The sequence below is a fragment of the Mesocricetus auratus genome, unplaced genomic scaffold, assembly GCF_017639785.1.
Source record: "Mesocricetus auratus isolate SY011 unplaced genomic scaffold, BCM_Maur_2.0 Super-Scaffold_100018, whole genome shotgun sequence".
NCBI lineage: Eukaryota > Metazoa > Chordata > Mammalia > Rodentia > Cricetidae > Mesocricetus > Mesocricetus auratus.
Genome location: NW_024429199.1, coordinates 47520329 through 47538669, shown reverse-complemented (window position 1 = coordinate 47538669; position 18341 = coordinate 47520329). Strand labels below are relative to the sequence as shown.

At 49.2% G+C, this 18341-nt stretch overlaps 1 protein-coding gene across 6 annotated transcripts in view; it reads left to right on the top strand.

Annotated features, from left to right (window-relative positions):
- Pde10a (phosphodiesterase 10A) overlaps positions 1-18341 on the top strand; it is a 399000-nt gene that overhangs the window by 347216 nt on the left and 33443 nt on the right. For all 6 annotated transcript variants that reach the window (XM_013122751.3, XM_013122749.3, XM_005083007.4 and 3 more), the window contains 8 exons: positions 4710-4850; positions 5779-5934; positions 7250-7300; positions 7888-7946; positions 9609-9660; positions 11270-11412; positions 13540-13632; positions 15707-15893. In XM_013122751.3, coding sequence (XP_012978205.1) covers positions 4710-4850; positions 5779-5934; positions 7250-7300; positions 7888-7946; positions 9609-9660; positions 11270-11412; positions 13540-13632; positions 15707-15893 — 882 coding nt within the window. The remainder of the gene's footprint in view (positions 1-4709; positions 4851-5778; positions 5935-7249; positions 7301-7887; positions 7947-9608; positions 9661-11269; positions 11413-13539; positions 13633-15706; positions 15894-18341) is intronic.

Sequence of the window (18341 nt, the reverse complement as noted above, 5' to 3'; positions counted from 1 at the left end):
GCTCCGTTCCTTCCCACCTTTGTGGGTTCTTTACTTAACCCTTCCGGGTCTGCGTGGTGTGTACATGCCACAGTCTGCTGAAGCAGAGGCAGAAGGACGCTCCAACCCCCAGCAGCCTTCAGCTGTTAGTGGAGCCTCTGCTTGTGGGCGGGGCTTCACGAGCCCCTCCCCCACGCGTGCGTCGACTTTGGTGGACTTGATCTCGTGCAGGGCTTGTGCACGCAGTGATAGTTGCTGTGTGCTTGTGTGTGCAAGGCTCGGTCACATCCAGCAAGCACGGTTTGGCTATAGCTGTCTAATGCCTGGAGCTCTTACAATCTTTCTGCTTCCCCCAACCCTGCTGCTGCAATGATCCCGAAGTTGGGGGACAACGGTGGGGGGAGTGTAAAGGGGTGGGTGGGGAGAGGGAGGGGGCAGGGGGAGGAGTAAAGGATATGATACAGCTGTTTCACTTAGAGCTGAGAGTTCCACAGTCTCTTATTCGCAGCATATCGATAAATTGTAGGGCCTCTATGTTGATTGCTCCCTACCATAAAAAGAAATTTATTTGATGGGACTTAATATGTACACCAATCTCCAGGCTTAAAAACAAGCACTAGGGGAACTGTATTGCTATGTCTACTCAGCAGAATAATAGTATGAGGTTTTCCCCCAGGCCCTATGACCTAGCCAGTCACCATTTTTTTGTAACAGTACCTGGCATGAGTTCCTTTCTGTGTGATGTGTGTTAAATTCAACCAGAAGGTGTTTGGTTACTCCCTTTCGTGCTGCTATTGCACCAGTGAGCATATATTGCCAGTGCTACTGTTAGAGTGTAGTTCACAGGGTTTACACTTAGGCAAGAAAGTGGATTGTTTTTCTCCCCTAGTAGAATGCATAAGCATCTTCTCGCACCATGAAAGGTAGCCAGCAGGGATGAGGCTTCCAGGTTTCTACCAGCAAGATTTCTCCATGTACTATGACTCCACTGTGTGGGGTTTTCAGCAAGAGGGTCTTACTGTCAAGTCCTGGAGGCTAACCAAAACATTGGCAATGGCCTGCAATGTTGGGGGGTTTAGGACCTTGCTGTCCAACAATTCCAAAAGGCCTAATTCATTCCTGGCATCGAGCTTTTTATTTGAATCAATATATGTGGTCTTTCACATAAACAGGTCCAAGGGCAGAAGCCACATGATCATATTATTAGATGCAAAAACGGTCTTTGACAAAACCCAACATCTTTTCATGATAAAACGTCTTGAAGAAATGTGGGGTCCGAGGGGCATATGGCAGCCAACAAAGGCAGCATATTACAAGCCCAAAGCCACAATCATGCTGAACGGAGAAAAAGGCAAAGCCTTCCCACTTAACTCAGGAATGAAAGGATGTCCACTCTCTCCTCTCTGGTTCAGTAGAGTCCTTGAAGTCTTAGCCAGAAAAATAAGACAAATGAAGGAGACAAAGGGGGTACAAATAGGAAAAGAAAAAAGGTCAGATATCTTTATTTTCTGATGATTGGATTCTGCACATAAAAGACCCTAAAGACTCCACCAGGAAACCCCTACAGCCTATCACACGCTAAGCAAAGTAGCAGGGTACAAAACTAGCAGTGGCCTTTCTGTATTCAAATGACAAACAGACTGAGAAGGAAATCAAGGAAACAATACCTCTCACAATAATCTAAAAAAAAATCAGGATAACTCTAACCAAGTCAGTGCAAGATTTGTATGATTAAAAACTTTAAGACCTTGAAGCAAGGAAGTGAAGAAGACATCAGAAGACGGACAGATCCCCCATGCCCATGGGTCAGTAGGCTTTATAATAGTGACAATGGCTGATCTACCAAAAGGAATATACAGATTCAGTGCAACCCCCATCAGGATTCCAACACAAACCTTCACAGAACCTGAAAGCACAATCTTCAGAGTCCTATGGAAACACAAAAGACTGAAGTTAGCCCCAGCAGCCCTGAGTAACAGAAGACCTGCTGGAGGTATTACCACCCCAGATTTCGGGTTTGATCACAGACCTATAATAATGGAAACAACATTCACTGGTATAAAAGCAGAGTTATGGATTAACGGGATAGACTCAAGGACCCATGTGCAGAGCCAGGCACTCTAACAGCTACCTGATGCCTGTCAAAGAGACACTGTACACGCTGGAGAAAAGACATACCTTCAGCAGACAGCTGGTCAAACTGGTTAGCTGCACAGAGACGAATAAAAGTCACCCTCATCTTTTACCCTGCACAAAACTCAACTCCAAATGGAGCAGTAGTCTGAATCTGAAGACGTGAAGTCGGCTTCCTAAAGTCACCATCGAATGTCTTCCTTCCTTTCCCCCAACGTGGGTGGGCTTGCTCTGCGACACCTGCTGGTCTGGAGCTCGGGGCGGGGCACATTGGGATCTGACCCAACTCGTGTTCGTCCTGCCTCAGCCTCCTGCAGGCTGGGATTAGAGGTGTGCATCACCCCTCGGGACAGAGTCTGTCCAAAGCAAAATAAACTTCAGGACAAAAATTACCTGTTTCAGTTACAGAATTACAACAAGGCAAACCGGGACAGACAGACTGCCGCAGAGACTTTAGGGTGGGCACATACTGTGGGATAAATCACAAAACTTTACAGAAGCTTCACTTTCCGGAAACCGGCCAGCAGAGGTGACGTAATTTCTAAAACCAACACTAATGAGACGTGTAATTTGTGAGTGGAATTGGTCCTGCCAACCAAATTTTTAAAAAATCCAGGTACTTTTCACCAGGGGCGGCAAACAGAGCAGAGAAAGCTAAGAGGAAGCTAGAGGCCAGAAACAAAACAAAAATAAAAACAAAACAAAACAACAACAACAACAAAAAAACCTAAGACAAAACATACCGCGTGGCTGTGGAATCCTTACGTATTCCTTACCGAGGCTGTCCAGCCGCTGTTAAGAGGAGGAGCAACCTAAACACGCTGAGTCAGCTCACATAAAGAGCAGAACACAACCGACTTATTCTGGGGAATAGAGCAGGACCCGCCAGGTGCCACAGCTCAGCCGGGCTCCACTCTAGGAGGAAATGCTCAGCCAGGGAGAGGACTTCTTATTCTGCAGGAGGAGTCTGCAGCGTTGGCGATGTATCTTCCAACCCGTGTTCACACACTTTATCTTCCATGCATGGCCTCTTAACCAGCATAGCTGTCTGCCTGCGCCCCTAACGGAAACACTGTAGCATTTTCAGTTGTTGACAGCAGAGGCAGCCTGAGGAGGTAAGTGACGTCACTAGGCAGCACTGGCTAAGTACCGGAGAACTGTGCTGCCCTGTGGAGCCTGCGCAGGATCGTTCTCTCCGGAGAGGAAACACTTAAAAAGGCCCCACTCGGGTTCCTAAGCTGTGACCTTTGCACAAAGAGCAGCCTGGGACCTTCTACCCAAGGGCAGCCTCTGGTAAGGGCATTGATTTTTGTCTTGAATTACATCATCATCATCATCATCATCATTAATTAAATTTTACTCTAAAACAATGAATGAAGGATGAACTTCATAGGATGTTGGTTTTTGGGTCCTAATTGGGGGAACATGGAAAAGCAAGAAAAAACAGTGTGTGTGTTTGTACGTAAAGCTGCAACCTGAAATTGTTGCAGTTTTTATATTCAGCACGGGTAGTGTACTCTCATTGTGATGTTTTCACCCAACTGTGGAATACATTCTAATCAGCTCTAAAAAGCGCCTTTGCCTTCCCTGCTACAAATTCCTGGGAACTTGGCGCCTAGCTTCCTTTTGGCTGCCTCCCTTTGAATTCGCTTCCTAGCGCTGCCATCTAGTGGTAGAAGTGGTGAATAGCACAAAGACATGGGTTTTGTTCCTCGATTTGTTTTTTTTCTTTTAATTTTTCATCCGCTCCTGTTTAATTAAAAGTTGTCTTTAAAATTGAGCTGGCTGAGCTCAATTTCATTAAAATGAAATTTCACGAATGAAGTGATCTTTGAACTATGTGTTCCAGAAAATGTCTGCGGTGTGCCTTTGCCAGTGAAACAGTCTGGGTGGTTGAAATCAACAGGGCAGATTTCCCTGCTTCATTTAAATAGTATTATGCATTTCTCAATTTCATTAGTTCATAGCTATTGCATTAATTACATTTTTATATTCCCTTGTACCTTTCTAATGTTCTTGAGAGTGGACTAGGGAAAAAAAAAGCCAGAAGCCAAAAATGTTTGCCCAGAGTCCGTTAATGAGAGGAAATCACTGAGACAAGCCATGATTTTGCAGTGAGGATAGGTCGGTGCCTTCTTAACTCATGCTACCCCAAAACCTGCAGTTCCAGCCCTAGCGATGCAAGTGACAGGGTCTTACAGCAGGGTTCTGTGACTCTGGGAAGGCAGTGACATTCACTCAGCCCTGGGTTTGGCCTTGATAGGCCGGCATGACAGAGTCAAGGGTCCATTAGCAAGGTGGCGTCTTTATTTCATATCGTGTCTCATTGAGAAGAGGAGGCTCACTGCAAGAGTTTCTGTGCCCGTGTGTTTGTGAGTTCTGATTTCAAACATGCATTCTGTGTGAAGCAGGACTGTTAAGACTTCACTCTAGGCTTCCCGTCTGCCCCCCCCGTGAAGCCTTGTATCACCCTGTGTCTTTTCCTGTGATCGGCACCCTAATTAGGTAATGCTCTGCCACTATGAGTTGGTGAGTTGGTTGACATCGGGCCGAGACAGAGGACACCAACCTAAAACATCGTCTCTTCTTCTTCCTAGAGTCTGTGTGTGTTCACACCGCCCGGAATAAAGGAAGGTCAACCCCGGCTTATCCCCGCGGGACCCATCACCCAGGGAACCACCATCTCTGCTTATGTGGCCAAGTCTAGGAAAACGCTGCTCGTGGAGGACATCCTTGGGGTAGGGGCACATTGGCTCTCATGTTCTGGGGATTTAATTAAGAAAGGTGACATATTGCTTTGGTCTTGCCATTTAATTCGTTTCCGAATTAGCTCTAAAAGCATTAAAAGAAGGTAAAGATCAATAAATGAATTTGCTTATAGTCTAACTGTTACAGCCTGAAAATTACACCTGCTGTGCCCTCTATGGGACAGAGCCCTTACGCCAACGCGTGCCGCCGCGGTGAAGCTGCGGAACTGGAGACTTAGAACCTGTCTTCTGATTTGGTTTTCTTCTGCGGGCGATTTACCTGGAACAGATTACCTGTTGCTTTATTGAAGAGAAAAGAAAGAAAGGGCCTAAAGTGGGGGAGGGGAGCAAAGAGTCGATGCCCCGTGGATTCCCACCTGAATGTTCTGCTCTGGGCACTTTCACAGGCTAAAAGTAAAAGCCACACGAACATTTCCATGTCGCTCTTGCTGCCGGGAGGGTTTCCCGCGTCCCCTTAGCTTCCCGCAGACAGCGGAAACCAAGTGCATAGAGCTGCTACCTTGGTGTTCATCTTTCCCATTTCTGTAGAAATTTTAGCCAAGATAGAAAACTACTAAAACCAACCCCATTTTCATCGTGATGATAAATGATTGATAACGGATGACTTGAATGCGCACTTTGGGCTCTTGAAGGATGGGCTAGCATGACCTTAAGAACAAAAGAGATGTTTGTGCACGCTTCTCTTCACACCGTGTTTGCCTGTGCCGTACACACGCATACACCTGGGGAGCCCCGGGTGGTTCTGGCAGAAAGGGTGGGGGGGGGGACGAGCCCCAGACTTGCCGACGACCTTGCTTGCTGCAATCCCGTGAAACCAGCATCCGTTGCTCACCGCTAACTCGTGTGTGCGCAAAGCTAAGATGCTGAAGTTCGAGTCCTCCCTTGTTTGATTTTTCAGGACGAGAGATTTCCGAGAGGCACTGGCCTGGAATCGGGAACTCGAATCCAGTCTGTTCTCTGCCTGCCCATCGTCACGGCCATAGGAGACTTGATCGGCATCCTTGAGCTGTACAGGCACTGGGGCAAAGAGGCCTTCTGTCTCAGTCACCAGGAGGTAAGGCTCAAACCCTGCTCAGTAGGAGCTGGAGAGATGGCCCAGGGGCTAAGAGCACTGGCTTTTCTCACAGAGCACCCGAGTTCAGTTCCCAGCACCCACATGGCGGCTCACAACCATCTGTGACCCCAGTGCGGGGGGGGGGGGCTGATAGCCACTTCTGGCAGACACATATGTAGTATGTAGACAATCCCCCCATATATATGAGTTAAAATTAACATTTAAAAATATCTTAAAAAACACATCGAAAAAAATGTCTTTCAGCGTCCTGCCCTCATTGGTGGCGCCCACCAGTGTTAAGCGAATTCATGAATGAATAGTGCAGTCAGTTTGCCTGACCGTATTTGGCTGGGAACAGCCGTGTGGTTCTTAAAAAACCTGTTTTCCTGAGCAGCTGTTTTTTTTTTTTTTTTTAAAGAGGAGACTGGCTAAATTAGAAATACACTCTGTTGGTTCTTTTTTTTTTTTTTAAACCTGAATAAAAATATCTTAACAAAAAAAAATGTGCTTCGGTGCCTACGAAGCCACCCTGGTTGCCTCGTGTCTTCCCTAAGCATGTCCTCTTTCAGTCACATGCACGTCCCGTGCTCTGGCTGGAGTTGACTCATCAACACTGAACACACACACACACACACACACACACACACACACACACACACACACACACACACACACACACACACACGCACACGCCTCTCCTGAGGTGGACAGACCAGGTCCCTGCAGTGACTAGGCTCTACCCACTTCTACAGGAGTAGAAGCTGGGCTGAGGGGAGGGGGAGGGGCTCGGCAGACAGTGTGACGATCCCAGTGGGTTCCCTGACACCCCCCTTTAAAAAGCCAGACGCCGCGCGGCAATGCCTGTGTGTCCTGGGAAGCAGAGACAGGTGGGCACCCCCCACCCCGACCCTTCCTGCTGGCGCAGCCCAGTTGCCGCATTCTAAGCTGGGGAGATCTCGCCTCAACGCAAGCAGACGTTCCTGAGATTTTTCCTCTGGTCTTCGCACAATGTGCATACATTTTCACGCACGCAACACACAGGGGAATAAACAAACGCAACCGGGATATAAGCTTCGGTACTCAGATGCCTAGGACTATACACACGGTTTCTTTCCCTCTCAGGGATCCCACACTAGCTTAAAGAGGCAGTCGGAGGCATTTTCAGGCAGGCATTTTTGTCGAACTGAAAAATAAGATCTAATACCCTAAGAAGACAATATATACGGGTTCAGCAAGTAAAACGGCTTGCTGTGCGAACATGATGAGCCTTTGAGGTCAAGCTCGTTTGGTACACGCATATGTGTGTGTTTTGCAGGTCGCAACAGCCAATCTTGCTTGGGCTTCTGTAGCAATACATCAGGTGCAGGTGAGTCTGGGGTGTTCTGACAGGGGGCCCCCAAGGCAGCAGCTGTGGGGGTCAGAGCCGGAGGCTAGCCAGTGAGCTGGAGCTTCGGTTTTGGGTGTAGTGTTTTATATCTGCACCATTTCATCTGTGTAGCTCCTTATACTCATTTGTAAGCCACCTTAAATCTCTTGGTGAAAGTACGTATGTGTTTTTTTTTGTTGTTTTTGTTTTTCTTCTTTTTGCATGACTAAGAAGAAACATGCAATTGCAGGGCGATGGCATGGGTAGCAGGGTCTTCTTGGGCCACAAAGTGTGTTGGGTCCATGCCAGGTAGCAAATTTGGAAGTAGAAGCAGGCGTGTAACTCATTCGGGGTGGAGAGTGTGTCCGTGCACTGCTCTCTGCTTCTTGGCCTCAGTCAGAGAGTGCCTGTCCCAGATGGCGGGCAGCCATCCAGCGAGGTAACAAACACTCGGGACAGTGATTAGCAAGCTGCACTTTCAGGTTAGTAAGCCTGACCGTGACGGTGTCAACGGCGCTCTGGGTTTTGTCCCTAAGTCGGCAGAGATCCGGAGTGAGACTAACGACTGTTGTGTGTATGTGTGGCAGGTGTGCAGAGGTCTCGCCAAACAGACGGAACTGAATGACTTCCTGCTCGACGTCTCCAAGTAAGTGTTCACCAGGGCTTCTCCTGGCCTCGGTTGGTGATAGCGACGCAAAGCGCAAGTCTCTTTGGTAACGACGCACCTCCGTCTGCCCCACGGGCACACATACATTCTGGGAAGGCTCCTTGGTCATGCTGTGTGTACCACAGAGCTGCATCTGGATCCTTGGTCCGCTTGTGTGTTAGAAAAACACACAGGTGTATGTGTGATGCTCTCAATGTGACACTTACTTTGGAAATAAAAGATGCCACCGCTGATCTTTTTTCCAAGACGTGTGCTTTTAGCCTTTTCCAACAGTGTCACTTTACACAGCATGACTAATAATGCCATTGCATCTCCAGTGTCTCTGGTGTGATTTTTGAGACAGCGTTCCGCTTCTCTGAAGTTTGACCTGGATCACCTCCCCCGGGCTGGCAGTGAAAGCTATTATGGATGTTCATTAAATCCCACATTTGTGTTGGCTTTACCTGCTACGCAGCCCACCCCATGGATATGGTCACCCAGGCTGTGCTCTCCTACCAGTTTAGTACACTGGGGGGTACCTACTCCTCCCAGGCCTCCAGCAACACTGTGACGGGGACCGGCTTTCCCTCTCCCGTCTGGTGCTGCCTAACTGGAACCCTGCTGCGTGCTCGGGCTGGAGTTGCCAGCTCACTCTGCAGCTGAGCTGCTCTCTGGAGTCTGGAGTTAGAGACAGGTAGCTCTAGTGATCGCTCAGTCAACTCGGCTTTCAAATGGTTGGACCCTGCCCAATGTGAAAGAACCACGATGATGTTAACTTCAGAGCAGGCAGACAGGGGCCTGGAGCTTCCCTCTGCTAAACACATGCGCACATCTTGGAAGCGTCCCAAAGTCAACTGAATGCCCATGCGACACTTTATGACATCCCATCTTCTGCTCAAGTGGGAAGCTCACTCATCCGGTGCCGTCCCGTCCTTCCCTAGGCAGGAGCTCCCAATGCAGTGGAATCCTCAGTCTCCTCAAGCTACAAGGAGAGTGTCCTGTATCACTGCTTCATGGCATCACCACGCACCACCTTAATTGCAGGGCACGGCTGCCGTCCCCACAGAACATTTCTCAGTATGCTCTGTGATAGTTGGCTGTTAACTCATCTTTGGAGGTTACACGTCAGTGGACGTCTCACAGGCCTTATGACCTAATCCTACCATCGAACATGCGTTTTACTTTAGTTAGAATAACTAAAGGCCATTAGGTCCTCACCACTTGCATGATGGTATTTCTTCTCGGGTCAACTCTTTTATTTTCTCAATGCAGTTTAACTTCTAACTTCTCCATTCCCCGCCCCTCCCCACCCCCAGTGATCATGCATATGATAATTGTATCGGCGGATATAATAAACTTAAAGATTGTTTTCTTGAAGCCGTTCATGAGCATGTTAAGTTGGTTGACCTGAATCCAATCCAATTTAGTTTTCATTACAGTCTCTCTCCCTCCTGTCCATTGGACAATGATATAATTACTGGAAGACTCCCCTGGAATTAGTCTGCACTGAGGCAATGCTAATGCTTCCTTGATTTTTTTTAATGACGTGTATATTCATTTGTTTAAATGTGGAACCCATGAAGTGTGTTCAGAGCTTCGCATGCACTGTGATATCGGCAAGGTTACTCATGGGACTCATGCTTTCTTGTTTGTTTCTTTCAGGACATACTTTGATAACATAGTCGCCATAGACTCTCTGCTCGAACACATCATGGTAGGTGTTTTCGGTTTCGCCTGTGATTTCCTTCGAGCCCTCATGGTCTTGGTCTTCACCCATGGTGTGACATCGTGCATGTGTATTAGACGACCATGCTGTGTTAATTTGTTATGAGCTGCAGAGCCTTGGGGTCCTCTGCCTTTCTTCACCTCGTTGAAATCTTGGGGAGGACCCGGGGACAGCCTTGTTTAAAGGGCCGTTATGTGGGGAGAGCTCGGTTTGGCCCCCTAGTCTCCAAGGAGTCACAACAGGGAGCCCAGCCTACTTGAATTAAGCCTCCCCCCTCCTTGCTGATCCTAAAGTTCCATCTACTTGAACCATGTCTCAGCCTCTCCTGGAAGTGGGTGCTCTGAGACCTGTTCCGGAGTGGCTCCAATGGCTGCACCGTCCCTGTCCTGAGATTCTTGTCTGGGCCCCTCTTCCAAACCTGTGGGCTCTCAGCCCGGCCTCTGCAGCACTGGTCGTGCTCACTCATTCAGTTTTCTCCGATCTTTTCTAGATGTTTTTTTTTCCTAGTGTCTCTCCCCCTCCCCCTCTGTGCTTGCTCCGTCCTCTGTGGGTCCCGTGCGAAACACACGGGCCCGTCTGGCCTCCTTCCCAGCATCAATGTCTGTTCTGGACTCAGCCTGTGTGTGCTTGGTGGCGCTTTTCCGACTGAGTGACACCTTGGCTCTTAGGACCAAGCTTTCTGTGGCTTCCTAACCTTGAGACACTCTTCACCCCCCTCCCCCCAGCCAGTGTTCTGGGACTCGACTCTCACAGGCCCTTCCTCCCCTCGGAGCCTCAGGCTCAGGTGGAGAAAGCTGAGAAGTCAGAAGGGGCTAGAAACCCTGGTGCTCCCGAACCTTAATGCCATCTCCTCGTGCAGTGCAGCCCAGGGTCTGTTTTGTATATTCAATGCTCGGTCGGGGTCTCACTGCGTAGCGCTGGTGGTCCCAGAAATCAGAGCTCCATTTGCTTTTGCCCTCAGAACGAAGGGATTAAAGGCGCGGGTCTCCATGCCCAGAGTGTTCCATATTCTTTCAGTGCGCACTTGTAGGGGTGAGCCCCACAAAGCTATCTGCCCTAAGGGCGGGGATAAGGAAATTTAGGACAAGTAGAGATAAAAGGAAGTGAGAGAGAAATGAATCCCTCTTCTCCTCTCTTCCCCTGGAAGCCTGACACGCTTCTGACTCCCCAGCCATTTGTGTGTAAGCTCTCATTCTGGTAAATAAATATATTATAGTCCCTATTGCATTGACCTGGATCTACACGCGCTGACCACGGTGCTGACTGAGACAACCCAAGACCCCAGGGACACCCCCCTAGGAGCTCCTGGGAGCAGCTCAGAGAGCTTGAGGATTGTCAGGAAGGGGGGGTCAGTGGCTGGTTGGCGGCTCAAGTACAGTGCTGTAGTATTTCAACGCCGCACACTGTTCCTGTGGCTATCTGTTGGGATCAGCACCCAGACGGGTGTCACCGCAACGTTGGCCGTGCTTCACCAACCCCGCGGCTGCGCACAAGCCTGGCTTCCCTTCCCACTGTAGTGTGCATTCAAGCCTTTAAGGCTCACTGCAACCGGCTTCCGATTCCAGGCCTGCTTACTCTGGCTTCTCGTTTGTCTCAGATTTACGCAAAAAACCTTGTCAACGCCGACCGCTGCGCGCTGTTCCAGGTGGACCACAAGAACAAGGAGCTGTACTCGGACCTGTTTGACATCGGGGAGGAGAAGGAGGGCAGGCCCGTCTTCAAGAAGACGAAGGAGATCAGGTACAGCTGGAGCGGCCGCCCTGGCCCCCATGCCGATGCGCAGGTCCCTCTGTCTGTCGCCCACTACTCTGTGCCTATTCACAGGTGCGCTGACAACACTTGTCATACTGTGGTATCGTTCCCACCAGGACCCGCCTCCTGAAGGCAGTGCTTCTGGGAATGACATTGCAGTGCCAGCGAAACCGCGCCTAGGAAGTGTTAGCGTCACTCCTGGAAATGCCGTCTTCCGGAGGCGGTCCTTTTGGAAATCATGTTGGAAAAACTTACTAGTGCTCCCAGGTAGGTAAAGGTCACTCCAGCTGCAGCCGGCAGGCAGGCTCCCGCGTCTAGGAGCAGGGTGAACTTAACCAACTCAAAACCCCTGCTGCTTCCCAACCAGTGAGGGCCACCGACGGCCCAGAGGAGAGGAAATTTAATGACTTTGAACACCTCCAGGGCCTGGCCATCCATCGGCTGAATCAGCTACCCTTCTGCTGCATTTCGAAAATGAAAAGCCTTCTTGGCTGCTTAACTGGCAGCTTCTGTCATTGAAATGGACGGGTGGCCTTTACTTGTTGGTGGAGCCCTGGTGGCTCAGTCTTGTCACAACCTGGAAGCCTGCAGGGAGCACTAACAGGTGGCAGAGGAGACGAGCATCACTGCACAGGTCAAGACCCTTTCAACATTTGCCTCTTCTTGCTCCGTGTCCACTTAACCTTGCAAATATCGCTACAAAATTCTTCTTGAGTGCAACACTGTGTCCTCACTAATTAATGCTTTTCATTTGGCTACTTCATCCTGTTAAGGAGCTAGTACCATGGGACCAAAGGGAGGCCAGCCACAGGCTGCTGCCTCTCCACTCTGCCCCCCCAGCACTTCCTGCTGTTTCTAGGGTACCGATCCTGCATTATACAGTCCTGAGTTACACAGGTTACACAGTCACCTAATGCTGACATAAAGACACCTTCAGAGCACATGGGGTAGGGGCAGGGTGTCCTTACATTTTGTTCCTTTCTGGGTTTGGTTCGAGCTCCCGGACTTGCCAGCCTGCTTACAGTCACCCAGTTAAACTGGTTTTTCTTGCCGAAAGTTTGGGCCTCGCTCGAACCACACCACTGGTGCTGATCTTATGGTGGGAACAGTGGCTCCCATTTACGAGCAGAGAGAGAGCAGGAGTGGAGGGAACCCGGGCTGTGGCTTTGTGAGGACTGCTCAATGCTGGCCCCCAGCATTGTGGGCTTCTGCTCACCGTAGAGAAAAATAGCTGATGGGACGTTCCCATCCACGCGGCTCTCAGACCCAGTTAGACGAGCTTGTGTCATGAATCCATTCTGGCCCTTGCTCGTGGTGTCTAATTTGTGCCCGAGAGAACAGGGAAGGTGGTGGTCTTGCACTTCACGCATTGCTGGTCCTTTGGGGATATTTTAGTCCTACGGTGGGTCAGTACCCTTTTGAGGTTTTGAAAACTATTAGTGTAAGTTGTATATGCATTTCTTAAGTAACTAAATTTTGAAATAAATGCATGTGGGATTATAATGCAGTAATGTGAAAAGTGTTTGCCAGCGTGACACTTTATTACAAAAATATAACCAAATATAATCAGTTCATTTTTGGGTTCTGCTTATTTTTAAAATGAGCAAATTAGAGATGTGAAAACTCTTTGGTACCATTTCTACATGGTACGTGGGTTACAGACAACAGATATTTCATGTCCTGTGTTCAGGAAGGTCAATGGAGCTGGAGCCTGGCTTTTTGTGTGCAAGCTAGTGAGTCCAGCTGTGCAGGAAATCCACTAGGAAAGTGCACACACTGTAATCCATGAGGAGATTTGCTGGTGTAGGGGGATTAGTGGTGACCAGTGCTAGAGACCCGCAGAGAGTTTTCCCTTTCGGTTTGCCGTCATCTACATTCTCAAGTTACTATGTGTTACATCTTCAAACCAGGTTCTGAGCTAGCACTGTAGGGTGTCTGTCTGCTTCCCTTTGATGTATTTCACAGGATTATTTAGCAATACACAAATGTAAGATTAATCTGTACACTTAAAGGTTCAGTTCAACATTTGACGTCGGCGAAACGCTTCATGACTATTTTGTGACATCACCATCTAATTATCACGCCCCTCTCTGTTTTGTCTGTTTGTTTCTGCAGATTTTCAATTGAGAAGGGGATTGCTGGCCAAGTGGCAAGAACAGGGGAAGTCCTGAACATCCCAGATGCCTACGCGGACCCACGTTTTAACAGGTAAGAAGGGAGTCTGGCCCTTGCCATTTTCTCCCTTGACGTCCCGTGGCTGAAGCCTCTCAGAAGGAGTCTGTTGTCCCAGCCTGTTACCAGTGGACAGAGCAAACCAGACACGTAGAGGACACAGTCTGAGGCTATTCCCTGCCGGGGCCTGACGGAGTGGTGTCAAGCGGCAGAGCTGTCGCTTCTCCTGGTGGCGGTGTCATGATTTCACCACACGGAGCTCTGTCTCACTGTGTTCAGGGTTTTTAGATTGCCATGTCCTGATTTTGAGTGAAGTTACCTGATCTCCCTGTGCCTCTTTTAAACGGGGATGAGAACGCTGACTTGTATGTGTTCCTTAGGACTGCAGACACTTCCCCTAAGAGCGCTAGAAACCTCACTGCACACAAGGCAGGAGTTGAATAAGCCACGCAACTGGGAAGTCCTTCCAGTGAAATGTTACAATGGGTCATTGAGAATTTTTTTTATTCATTTCAGCCTCTGGAGAACTTGAAATCAAAGTGTATGTTTTATTCAATCCCTTGAATTAGAAGTCGTAAGGTGGATGCAGAAGCTATTAGAGTAATAGTTCGGATATGTGACGATGGTGTTTAGTCGATACATACTCGTGACTTACATTACAAGCAATAAAGAGTTCTGGAAGTATTCCATGTAATTAATGACGGATGTCAGACATGCAAGACCCACATAGAACCACAGTGGTGTTCTAGTAATGTTTTGCCAACAAGTTGGAAACACTAGCAACCTTACATTTCCCCAGACAAGCTTGCTGGTCCTTACTTACTGAAATTATTTGTCATCATTTAAAAAAAATCTTTATGTAAACTCGGTGAGTCAGACTGTTGGCAAAATTTTTTTAAAAAGCAGCTATCAGTTTAAGGAGGGCACTGGCAGAGCATGTGATGTCACCATCTTAATATCCAGATTGTATGGGGTCCCACCCCCCATGAAGGACAGAGCATTTTGGCTGCCTCACTAGAAAGGACATGTGTCCATGGCTGCGTGGAGAGTGTACAGGGCCCAGCTTTGGCAGGCATCTTCTAGTGTGCACCAGGGCAAGCAGCTGAGATTTTACGATTTGGCATCAGGGCGGAAGGGCGAGGACTGTGGAGTGGGTGGGACCCTCCCTCTTTGCTGGTGGGAGGAGACAGTCAGACAGCCTCTTGAGAAAAGAGGTTTTGATCATGAGTGATCCACCAGTCTGCCCTGCTCCTATACATGCACTCCAAGGAAAACGAAATCATCTGTCCACACAGATGCAAATTTTCCCAGTAGCCTTACTTGTGATAGTCTGTAGCAATCTGTTAACCCATGACGTTGTCAATCACGTGGAGCATGTACACATGAAATGTGCCTTTGGTGGAGACTACGGATCAGCAGTGAGGCCTGGATGGTTAAACAAGGGGAAGCCAGGCACCGAGGACTCAAGCACACCTGGGGAACCCAGTCACTCCTTCTAAAAGCATCTCCTCAGATCAGGGGTCAGCGAACCCTCCACTCTGCAGGACACAATAGATAGCAAGGAGCTTTGCTCCGTGAGCCGCGCACCCTGATCGTGTCGCACACCCTCCCACAGATGAAGGTGGCTGGGCGCTGCTTGGGTGATAGGCATGGAGGCTCACTCCAGCTCTAAATCTTAAATGTGAGCACTCCCTGTTGAAAATGCAAGTTACCAGTAGGTCTCATAAATATGGCCAAGTTCCATGGAAGACACTGTGTACCAGACTTCCTGCACTTCATCCCCCCTCCCCCAATCAATCACCTACTACGCGGAGAGCCCCGTCGATAGACCAGGAGCCTCTAGCAGTGGACCGTTCTAAACAAGATCAAACGAGCCTGGGTGTTTGTGAAAATGTTTCAACAGTAAAACACTTTCGTGTTTACAGCTTCTTGAACCCTTGGTGCCTTTCTGGCCGTCGGTAATGCATACACACCAGCTATAACATAATATAATATAATATAATACAATATAATACAAAGGCTGTGTTGAGGTTTATAGCGGGACGGGTTCTTTGTCCCTCCCCACTGGCCTTTTGCTCCGGTGACAGTGCTGTTCCTTCCGCTTCCACAGGGAGGTGGACCTGTACACGGGCTACACCACACGCAACATTCTGTGCATGCCCATAGTGAGCCGTGGCAGCGTGATCGGCGTGGTACAGATGGTGAACAAGATCAGCGGCAGTGCCTTCTCCAAGACGGATGAGAACAACTTCAAGATGTTCGCCGTCTTCTGCGCCCTGGCCTTGCACTGTGCTAACGTAAGCGGTCCCCTGGACTCGTGCGCGCATGCGCGTATGCTCCAAGCTCAGGCTTCCTGCTTTTTCCTTTTCCTTTTCCTCTTTCTCCCATTTCTGTTTCCTCTGTGAACCGTGAGCATGGGGTCCCGCGCACGCCCGCTTTAGGAAGCACCTTACGGAGCCGGGAGAAAAGCAGCTCCCGAGACTTGGTGTGCATCTCAGGGTGCGAGTTTGTTCAGACAGAATTGTTGGTGTGCCCCGGAGCGATGTGAAGAACTGGTCGTGTTTCTCACGTCTGCTGGGGAAAAGGGGAAGTGTTGTCTGGTGTCTGTCACGCACGGCACACTAGAAAGTCTCTGCAGGGCATGCACATGTCTCCCCACTGGCCAGGGTAGTTCTATTTGTGAGGAAACTCAGGGTTCGGTTTAATGCGTGCATGTGCAACCGTCATGAAAGATGCCCTCTAGTCCTCTCTTGGCTCCTTTGTCCTGTCCCTAAGGAATAAAATGAGACTCAGGTTCTACTCTGAAGTTTATTATCTGTCTTCCATGCTGCTGTGTTGTAAATGCCATAAACTAGCGATCCTATGATGGCATTGTGGTGCCTCCATTAGGGGAACTTTTAGGACTCTTATCGGGCAGTAACGCCAGTGGGCATTAGCAGGGTTCCACTTTAGTAACGTAGGATGTTTTTGGGGAGTAGGATCGAGCCATTGGAGCATCTGGCCTCACCCAGCTGCACCCATCTCCCAAAGCGGCAGGTCCCGTACGCTGTCACAACCCGGTACAGTTCACACCCTCTGCTCCTAGGTCGGGGCAACCGGCCTTCAAGGGGACGAATTGAAAAACACCAGAGTGGCTGCCGATGGTTTTGATTTTCACTGCTGAGGTGTTTCTCCTCACGAAAAACTTCTTAAAGACACTGTGTTGCTCTCGAGTTTTTCCTCAACTCTGAGACATGAGATCAGTGTGAAGACACGTCTCTCCTGGTCCGCCTCGGCTCACGCCATGGTTGGGGTCTTTGCTGGCTCATGGGAAGGCCCTGCTTCAAACTAGAAAGGGGAACACTTCTGGGTGTGGCCCTCAAAGCCTCCTCAGGAACCAAATGGAGAGGAGACAGCAGCAACTAGGACGGCAGCGGAGCCCTTGCTGTGGGCTTCTGGGAGCCCTCCCGGCTGTGTGCAGCTGTGTGCAGCTGTGTGCAGCTGTGTGCAGCTGTGTAGGAGGGAAGGTCTAGGCCCCTGAGCGTGGGCGTTGCTCTTGTGCTCCCCTGGTTCTCTCCGAGCAGGTCAGCCCTGCTGTGTTGAGCATGTTTCCGGTAGGAAAGGCGTCTTGCTGCTTGACTGCCCCGAGCAGGTGACTGGACAAACGTCAGCTCCCTCTCTCCCTCCCTCCCCCGAATGTTCCATTAACTTAACGCATTATTATGATCACGGATCATATGGAAAGGCTTTGTTAGGTGTAAAGCGGCCTCCGGTTGTTAGCCATTGCTAGCTAAGCCTAGACGTGCGTGGTCCTGGGAACTAGAGTAGGTCTGGCTCTTGAACAAAAGAGCCCGTGGACCCAGAGCTGCTTCTAACCCATGCGTGTGTGTGTGTGTGTGTGTGTGTGTGTGTGTGTGTGTGTGTGTGTGTGTGTGTGGTTGAGTTGTGTGGTTCTTGTACAAGAGAAGAGGCAGACCTCAGGGCCGTATTAGCACTAACTATGCTTCTGTTCTCTTTAGTTTACGTCCTGTTGATGGAATTGTAGGGCGTGTCTGACCGGCAGCACCTACATTTATTTATTGAGCTGACTGACCATTAAAAGTACTTTCGATGGGAAATGACCATTGAGAAAGGCTAGAAGTCTTTGGAATTAGCAGAATCAACTAGCTTTCACATGCCTCGTGACTTTAAAGAAGGTTTTCAGTGTAGGAGATGAACACGGCCCTGGAGGAGCGGGGACCCCGAGAATAGACTGACTCTGTGCCTTTTGGGCCAAAAGGTTCTCCCCACCCTGGAGGCATGGGGGAAATGGCCAGTGGGACACCACGCTGCAGGCATTGTCCGGGACACTTGCAGTCTCACAGCGGTCATGTGGGTGACTTCACCATACTAAGAGAAGCGTAGAATTTGAACGTGATGTAAGTCACGTGTAGATGATGACCTGGCTGGACTTGTAAGGAATACCGTGTGCCCCTGGCAAAGGCTTCAGAGAAAAACCTGAGGTTGGTCTTCTGCGATAACAACAAAACTGGCTTCTAACATTTAAGCTTTGTCAGTGGCGTGGTGGCACACACAGGTAGGCACAGACTCACGGCCAGGCACACACGAGTAGGCACAAACTCATGGCTGGAAATATCTACAAAGTCTGTGACTCGAATCCCTAGACTGCCTCTTTTGGGTACCACAAAAAAAAAAAACAAAACCAAAAAAACAAAACCAAAATATAGTCAGTCCTTCCCCAAATGTGTCAGGACAGAGAGATCAAG